Consider the following 9,684-nt stretch of genomic DNA (forward strand, 5'->3'; position numbering starts at 1 on the left):
AGATGGTCCTTCTGGAAGGTTTGTGCTCTACCATGCACTGTCAAGTGTGGGACCTTATATATAGACAAGTGTGTGCCTTTCTAAATCACGTCCAATCAACTGAATTTACCACAGGTGGAGTCCAATTAAGCTGCAGGAAAATCTCTAGGTCTATCAGTTGAAACAGGAATCACATGAGCTCCCTTCATGGCAAAGGCTGTGAATACTTATGTACATGTGATTTCTTAGTGTTTTAGTTTTAATGAATTTGCTCTCTCTGTCTAAAAAAAAAAGAACTTTGTCACATTGTCATAATGGGGTATTGTGTGCAGCATTGTAAAGGACAAGGATTAATTTATTCTATTTTGGAATAAGGCTGCATAATAAAATGTGGAAAAAGCACTGATTAAATTTTGGATACACTGTATATCTACGTTAAAAGATTTTACATGGTTGTACAGAAACAGGGAAAAAAGCTGTTTTTATTCATTTAGCCAAAAGACAATATTTCCATTTTTCTCTATTAAAATTTAAGTATAAAAAAATTGATGTTTTTGATTATAGCTTTATAGAAATACATAAATTAATACACATATTTTATCTATATATATCTATATAGATATATATATATATATAATGGCTACCTATTGCCATATAAAAATATAAAGTTTAGTTTTGATTAATATGATTTAAAAAAAAAAATAAAAAAATAAAAGCTGTTTCCTTTTTCTTTCTCCTTTGAGGCGATTCCAATGAATTTCTGGATTTATGAAGGAAAAAAAAACAGGATGTTCTCATTTTATAATTTTACCAGAGGAAAATGATGACATATATGGCTGCTTGACTTTTGTTGAGTTTTTAACAATTTATGTACTGTAAATGTGTGGGGCCAGATACCAGAGGCTTTTATTTCAAGACTGAACTATCAGATCCCACATTTTTAAACTACTTTAAAGTAGAGAGAAAAAAAGCTCACGCAATCTGAAAACTGCCCCGAGGTTACGTTCAGATGAAGGTTGTGAGGATATGGCTCCGGTTTTTGAACTGCAAAAACTTGTATACTGGTCATTAGTTTTTGCATATTTGAGCTGTAGGTGTTTGGTAAAAAGTATGCATTTAATGTAGCTGAACACTGATCGTGTAAAATGTTTACTTTCTGGTTGCAGAACTTTTAAGTATAATGGATTTGGAAGAACAAAAGTATTACACATTAACTTAGTCCTCTACAGTATCGTGTTGCCAGCACAACCCCTTTTCCCAGCAGTCATCAGGCCGCTTCGTTTAGTTGAATATTCATTGCTTAATGTTCCACTTGTGAAATTTTTGTATTTATTTTCAATCATTCACACCAAAATACCAAGAGATACATAGAGAGCACATTATTGTTGTACAGTGCATCCATGACATACTAAGGTAGCAAACCACCACTGGGATCCACTTGGCGACTTCATTTATTGAAGGCATTCAGTTAGAAATTTGTAAAAAGAGCTGCCGTATGAGCCAATTACTCAAATATCACTTAATGGACAACAGATCATACCATCTAAAAAGTAATGTCTTATTGTAGCAGGGAGGGAAAAGTACAAAAATGTCTAGACAAATCTAGTTTGGACACAAAAAGAAGCTTAAACCTCTGATCTACGCCAGTATGTTTCCTTGAAGCTCTGCTCGATAAACAGGATAGAGACAACCATCTCATGAGGGACCACAATGATAAAATGGCATTTTATAAAAAGTTTTAATTAAAGCAGGAAAACAAAAACGTAAAAGACAAATTAAAACCACAACCCCCCCTTTCCACAGAAATTGACAATAAAAATAAACAGTTTGGTGAACAAACGTGCAGAGCTTTCAACGGTGAAGTACATGTACTTCCAAATAGAAAACAAGATCCAAGAAGAGACTTCTGCTTGGCTGGAGGACTCATCTGGACTGCTCGACTGCGAGGAGGGGGAGAGAGGAGACATTAGCCGAACATGCAAAAGATTTGCACAATGAGCAACAGCTGAGCATACAGACATTTCACCAGCAGGTTCAACATGTACAGGATTTAATGAGCTCCACGGCTACATGACTGCACCAGCTGCTGCCATAATTATCGTACGTATGGAGATCCTCAGCATTATCATGTTTTCATAGTTAAGCACTTGATACGCCTTTAATCCATAAATTACAGTCATTCCTACACATGCAGCCAACTTTACACATACAAAGCGGAGCATTTGGCAGGCATTCACTTTCATGTAAAACTCACTGTAAGACGAGATGTCAATCTCATCTGGCAGCTCAGCCACGTTGACCTCGAAACGGTCCTGCACGTCGTTCAGAGTCTTGGCGTCGGTCTCATCTGACACGAAGGTAATAGCCAGGCCTTTGGTCCCAAACCTACCAGCACGGGCAACCTGATGGTTAAAGGATGGAAGGAACGAGTTAAATCCCAAACATATGCACCATATACGACAGTGAGACATCAATATTATTATGAATAAAGTCTAACCCTATGCAAATAGGTGTCAGAATCTTCTGGCATGTCGTAGTTGAAGACAATATTCACTCTCTCAATGTCCATCCCTCGACCAAAGAGGTTAGTAGCCACCAGAATCCGCCTTTGGAAGTCTTTGAATTGCTGATAGCGAGACAGCCTGAGAGGGGGGAGGAAGGACAGGGAAGGAGGGAGGACAGAGTCAGCCAGGGGATTATCAACACAGCTGCTGAAAGCATTACTGGACCGCATCCTCCTTTGAAGGCAATAATGTGTCGAGTTAAACAATGAGGCCTTAAGATCCCATAAACACACTTAGTGAGTCCAGCTCAGCAGAGCATATGGTTATGAGCATATAAAAGTAGAAGATGACATATGAGAGTTTCACCTTTCCTCCTGAACCATTCCTCTGTGGATGGCGATAGCAGGGAAATTTTGTTCCACAAGAAGCTGGGACAGAGCGATGCAGCGCTGGACTGACTTGACGAAGATCACCACCTAGAGGCAAGAGATAGTAATGAGTTACAGGCAAGCGAGCGCAAGGGCATGATGGGACATTACTTTGCTTCTACTGAACTCAGTATGTTTTAAATTTGAATATGAGCTAAACTGGAGGATTGATGCCACTCTAGACAAAGTCTGCCTAATATTTCCCATTTTCACACAAAGATTGGGGGGGGGGTCTGGATAATGGAGGAGGCTGAGTGTAATTTTCCTCATTTAACCTAGGATATGACAAAAATGGGGCCATGTCTATTGAAAAGAAACAATACCAGCTCCGTTGGTTTACCTGATTGAACTCCAACACATCCAGAAGGTCAAACAGCTTGCGGTTTTTCTCGCTGTCCTTCAGCTTGCAGTAGTACTGTTGCAGTCCATGGAGAGTAAGTTTGGTCTCGTCGTCCACAAACACCTCCATAGGCTGCAGGGAGAGGACAGGAATTTTCAGCAAATCTTGTGTCCAAAAACACCAACTAGGAAGCAGTTGGTCATTGTTCACTTACATCCTGCATAAATTTGCGGCAGACTGGTCGGATCTCTTTACTCAGCGTTGCACTGAACATCATGACCTGCTTCTCGTGGGGTGTGATCCTAAAGATGTCCTGAACGTCGCGTCTCATGTCTGCCACACAGAGGATTACATTCAGATTATTTACCGTGTTTGAAGGACATTACAGCGAAACGGATGGGAGGCTGAGAGGAGAACACACCTAGCTGCTCCAGCATCTTGTCGCACTCATCCAGGACGAAATGCTTGACATTTTTCAGACTTAGGGTCTTGTTACGGATCAGAGCGAGGATCCGACCCGGTGTTCCGACCACGATGTGAGGGCAATTCTTCTTAAGGACATCCTCGTCCTTCTTGATAGCCATGCCACCAAAGAAGACAGCTGCTTTTACGGTGGGCATGTACTTGGAGAAACGCTCGTACTCTTTACTGATCTGAAAGGCCAGCTCTCGCGTGTGGCACATGACCAATACGGACACCTGGACAGAAGATGTACAGTAAGACGCTTTGCTTTCTAACCATTTTATTCATCCAAAATACAGCTGGAACATCAAACACCTTTAATACAGAAACATAACTTATAGTGTCATTAAATAGTAAATTGACATTTATCAGTAATTTAAAGATGTAAATAAATTTTAAATTAAAAAAATATGTTTTACTCAGAACCTCTCATTTAACGATTAAGTTCAACGTGGATACTGACCTGCCCATCAACAGGCTCAATCTGTTGCAGTGTGGCCAACACAAACACAGCCGTCTTGCCCATACCAGACTTGGCTTGGCACAGGATGTCCATGCCGAGGATGGCTTGTGGGATGCATTCATGCTGGACTGGATGCAAAAACAAACGTTCAGAAATTAAAACCAGTTAGCTCATCGTTACCAGTAGAGAAATCATTTCAACCTGCTGTAGTGATGAATTAGCTGGTAGAAGAGATGCCTTGACTGTGGCCATTTGATTGCAGCTCCAAGAACAATCCTTTACATCAGAGGTCCCCAACCCTGGTCCTCAAGGCCCACTATCCTGCAGGCCTTAGATGTTTCCCTGATGCAACATACATCCAGGGAGACACCGAAGACCTGAAGGATAGTGGGCCTTGAGGACCAGGGTTGGGGATCACTGCTTTACAGTGAATTCTTCCATTGACACAGAGTGCATGGTCTTTTTGGGAAGTTATTCTTGAGAGGTTAATTTTTACAATTCTCTCCAAAACTATGAGACATCTCAAATATATACATAAAAATAAAAGGGGCGTGCAGGGAAAAAAACACGACCTTTAAATGGATTAATAACTTCCAACTTGCTGACTCAGTGACTGCTGCACGGGTAGAAGAATGGGGACATTAACTGTCAAGCTCCACTCTAACCAGTATCTTGGTGACACAGATCATTTTTACATTTAAATGTAATCAAGTTATATTAATTATAAAGCTGAAACTCAAACTAGTATATCGCGCAAAACTTTTTATTCCAGATGTTCAATTTTAAAAAAGGTAAACTAATATATTATGTAGACTCAGATATGTCAGGCATTTATAAGTTATAATTGTGATGATTATGGCTTACATCTCATGAAAACTCAAAAACCGTAATCTCAGAAAATTAAAACAGGTTCATTGTTGCAGCATTTAAATGCCACACTCTAATCAGCTAATTGACCCAAAACACCTGCAAAGGACTCCTGAGCATTTAAATGGTCTCTCAGTCTGTTTCACACAAGGACAGAAAGCCTCAAAAGGTAACTGCAAAAGAAGTTGGATGCTCTTACACCGCTTTTTGGAAGCTTTTCCAGCAGAACTCCACACCTACCAACACTGCCACAAGAAACAAACCCCGGCTCAATGACCAAGGGATTACTGTGTTTGATTGACCAGCAAACTCTCCTGAAAATCTATGATGCATCGCTAAAGAGAAAGATGAGACACATCTGTCCGAACAATGCATAAGAATTGAAGGCCGGTATCGAAGGATCCTGGTCCTTCAGTTACACCCCAGCAGTGCCACAGGCTGACTACACAAACACTTGTGTATTCAAAATCCTTTTCTTAATTATTATTGATTTCATGTAATATACCAATTCTCTAATTGTTCTCATTTTTATGTTTCAACTGTTGTAGCTAGCATAATTTTGACAAAAACTCCTGAACCAGTCCATTTTATTTAAAGAGAATTGTGGGAGGAAGCTTACACAGCACCACAGACATTCTCATCACCAGCTGCATTAGCTCCTGAATCATATAAGCACTTTTAGCTCATCATAATCACCTGTTGCACCACGTTAAGTTCTACAGCAGCAGTAAGTTAGCCGGCACGGTTACATGGACAGCTGAGCCCGTCAACAGTTCAACTTGTCCCAGTATAAATGCACAGCAAAGTAAATTTAATTCACTGGACAAGCCTGACGCTGCAATGATGAAGATATTTAGGATGTTCTGTTTCCAACTTTCTCTGTGGGCCATCATTGTACATGTAAGTACAGCCACATTTGCTGCACAAATGTTGCTTTTCAATTATCTGAATGTCGTTTTCATTTCCAAACTGCAACACCTAAATGTTTTACTGGTCCTGGGAGCTCTGATTTATGTATCTCAGTCTTACACCTCTAAACCTGTGTTGTAACTGGAACCAAAATTATTTCTGTAAACTTTGACCCTCATCTCCCCAACAACTTGTCTACATATATTCTCTTGGTCTGATGCCAGACATGATTAACAGACATTCATAAAGTAAGAACCTTTTTTGTAATTTATAAAAAAAAAAAAGTAGTTTCAGCAATTTCAATAGTATAAAATTGCAATTAATAGCACACCAAGAGTCTCTGGTAACCAAATGTGAAGCAACTGCTTTAAAAGCCCCTTATTCAGCATTTAAATGTAAATCAGATTTTCCTGAATGGAGCTAAAATACAAAGCAACCCAGTTACTCAGTTAATGGCCAGGACACAATCAGGACAATCACACCATCCTCACCTTCAGACGGATGCTCAAAACCACAGTCGATGATGGCACGGAGCAGCTCTGGCTTGAGAAGAAAATCTCTGAAGCCGGAGCTGTGGATGGACACATAGGAACCCTTCACCTCCTTCTTGCCTGCTGGGGCTGCGCTCTCAGGGGCTCCTTGAGGCTCATCATCATCTTCATAATCAAGCAGCTCATTATCATTATCGTTCTCAGCCATTGTTTGGGTTTGCCTACAAAACAGAAAGCCTTGTCTTATTATTTTGTAAGTTTTGTCATTGTAGAGGAGAAATAAGTGGCCTCACGTAGGGACAGGGTGTCCTTTAAATAAGTCTATTTGGAGTTCACAAAATACATTTATTATACAACAGACGCAAATTTATGGGATAATAAACAATGCTGAAAATGTGTACATATGCATAGCTACCCAGAGGATTTTGGCTGGTATCATTAAAGCTGTTAGTTATGGTGTTGGTCCCACTCTCGTTAGTGTTAAACAGCTTAACTTAAGAAAAAGCAGCTCCATGGGCAAACAAGGCCGCAAGATTTACTGGCCAAATTGTCTTCGAAGACTATTAAAATACCTATTGCGCTGACTATACAAGCGTGATCCAAGCGATAAGTACGCTAAACACTATATTACAAACTAAAGAGGTCAAGCGTCATTGAAGAGTCATCGTCGAGTTAAACCGGTTAGCATCGCGTAGCTGAAAAGCCATTGTGTTGCATAACTATTGCTAACGTGGCGAGGTAAGACATTAAAAAGAAACTACTACTTCAAGTCAACAGCTAAGCTCCGTCTTTACTGGGAAGAACTTACGTAAAATAAATGCTAAATGTATACGTAAACACCACATATTCCATTATTTTATTTAGAGAAGAAATTTATATGAGGAAGACTGTTGGGTTGGATAAGCTATGTGATGCTAAGCTACAGAGCCCTAGCTTACGTCTCCGCTACAAGCTAACAATGGAATCCAAATAAAAGTAACTGCTTTTTTTATTCAAAAAACAAAATATATATAGAAATGTCTATATCGTGAAACTAGGATTTAAAAGCTACTCAAATGCAAAAAAGAAATGGTTGTGAACCGCTTACCTTTAGAATGTTCGTGCCGAGTCCACCGGATCAATACCGCATGGGGAGGCCTCAGTTGGTTTATACAAGCAACCGGAAGTTCCGCCCGCGCTGTAGAAAGATCAACGTCATTGGTGGATCATGTTGCTCACTGACAAACGCTGCAAGCAATTGGAGGAAAACTGTGCCGCAGTCCGCCGCAGTTTAAAAAAGCGGGAGTGAGTAGCGTCACATTCGGTGTATGGGAGCTCACAAGGGAAAATGGTGTAAATAGAAGAAGTTTTACTTAACTAAAATAATGTAATTCTGAAAATAACCATAACTGTGTGATGACTTGAGGAAGGCATATTGTTTTAATTGGAAAAAAAAGGTTTAACACCATCATTTTATTAAAACAATAAAATAAAATTATATATATATATATATATATATATATATATATATATATATATATATATATATATATATATATTAGTATTTTCATAATTAAACTAATTTAGGAGTGGAACTCCGTATAAACCCTTGGTGGGTTTCGTTCCCCTCCTTGTACTATATCCTAAGTGATATGTGCAGAACAAATAAACTAAACTAAACTAAACTAATCATTAAAAATATTCAATTCTTCTGACCTAATGAGACAGTTTTTCCGAATTTATATGATGAATGAAACAAATTCTTTATTTTTCTGAATCCACCAGACAGTTTTATATAAAATAGAATTAGTCAATTTGGAGGTTTTTTTCCAAAAGTAAATTTAATATTCAGAATGCTCCATAAACTACTATGCTTTGTGGAGAAAAAATCTGAATAGAGATGAAGATGTTCATTTGAATAACTTTTAACGCATTAATTTATTTACAATTACATAAAAGCAAAATAAAAACAGAAGAAAATAAGTTAAAAAAAAATCACAAAAAGACAAAGATTAGAATAAAATAAATTATAATAAATCTTAGGTTAACTAATAATACATTACATATAAATAATATAAAAATAAACATAAAAAAGTACATTAATAAAAATAAATGAAGTGATGAAGGTGAACAGGAGCCACACTCATTAGCCAAGGGATGGCTCTGATCCACAAGGACCAAAAGGGCCTTGCTTTGACTCTGGAGGCCATGGCTGAGAGGTCATTCAGGGCAATCCCCGCAATTTTTCTACATAGTTTCAAAATCCTCTGTGATGTGTTTTATTTTTGAGGGAAAGGATTCTGTACTAAAAATATAAGTTAAAATGGATGCAAACAACAAGAGTAACACCTTTGCATAAAAGAACTGTCAACATTAAAACTATGAAGCTTCTTCAAGGGAAAGCTTGTCATCCAAGTGAGTGCCAAGGTGTATACAGCTCTACCAGTCTGAATATTTGTTTGAATTTGACTGTCTACTTTTGGGGTAGCACCTAGAGATGACAGTCAGATTTTAGGGGTTGCTGGTGTCCCCGAATCCCATCCCAGGCCACCCCTCTAGCCCTGCCTTCGCTCTTTGGATTGGATTGTAGTAGAGGTATAACAACAGCAGAGGGAGGTGGTAATGCAACTATAAGGAAACCAACAGCAGTAAACCTCAAAATAGTGAAAAAAAAATGAACAAATGCATGAAGAAATGAAATGTGAAAGGGATAAAAACAAATAATGCTGCACATCAAATCATGACAAAAATGGCAACGAGAATATGAATATACAAATGAGTTGAACTAGTTGAGTAATATAAGCTTTTTTATAACCTTTTTTAATTCCAGGGTACTTTTTAAATCATATATTTATTTCCCAGCTTTTTCATTTGCATGTATCCAAAGGTTGTAGTCATCTGACTGTCAGACAAATCAGTGCATTAGATAGACTCTCCTGTCTGATTCAACCTTCTCACTTGCTGCTACTTTGTATGTCTGACCTATAACGTTAACCACAATCCTTCATTTGTTTAAAGACATAAGTACTTTCTTTCAGATTTTTTACTATAGTATATTTAATGGCAGCACACTCCTTGTCTGGGAGTTTTAGGTATACTGGACCAGAAAGTTGTCGCCATATTTTAGAGCACTGATGATAAACCTGATAATAAATACAGTGTGAGAGATTTTATTTGGCTCGTTTTAGCACGTGCATGCAGATGAAAAGAAACCATAATCAATGGAAATGTTCTGAAAATAGCCATGTTTATTCTTAAATAC

At 38.3% G+C, this 9,684-nt stretch overlaps 1 protein-coding gene across 1 annotated transcript; it reads right to left on the minus strand.

The window, feature by feature from the left end:
- Positions 1-1,412: 1,412 nt before the first annotated feature.
- On the minus strand, positions 1,413-7,659 carry ddx39ab (DEAD (Asp-Glu-Ala-Asp) box polypeptide 39Ab). Its single transcript, XM_042011585.1, has 10 exons — positions 7,531-7,659; positions 6,444-6,664; positions 4,177-4,304; positions 3,673-3,949; positions 3,466-3,584; positions 3,252-3,383; positions 2,850-2,959; positions 2,477-2,621; positions 2,234-2,381; positions 1,413-1,919 (listed from the first exon to the last, which is right to left on the minus strand). The coding sequence occupies exons 2-10, from the start codon at positions 6,649-6,651 to the stop codon at positions 1,903-1,905; spliced, it is 1,284 nt and encodes a 427-aa protein (XP_041867519.1). The 5' UTR covers positions 6,652-6,664; positions 7,531-7,659; the 3' UTR covers positions 1,413-1,902.
- Between the last annotated feature and the right edge of the window lie 2,025 nt (positions 7,660-9,684).

Source organism: Melanotaenia boesemani, chromosome 2 (assembly GCF_017639745.1).
Source record: "Melanotaenia boesemani isolate fMelBoe1 chromosome 2, fMelBoe1.pri, whole genome shotgun sequence".
In the NCBI taxonomy this organism is placed as follows: Eukaryota; Metazoa; Chordata; class Actinopteri; order Atheriniformes; family Melanotaeniidae; genus Melanotaenia; species Melanotaenia boesemani.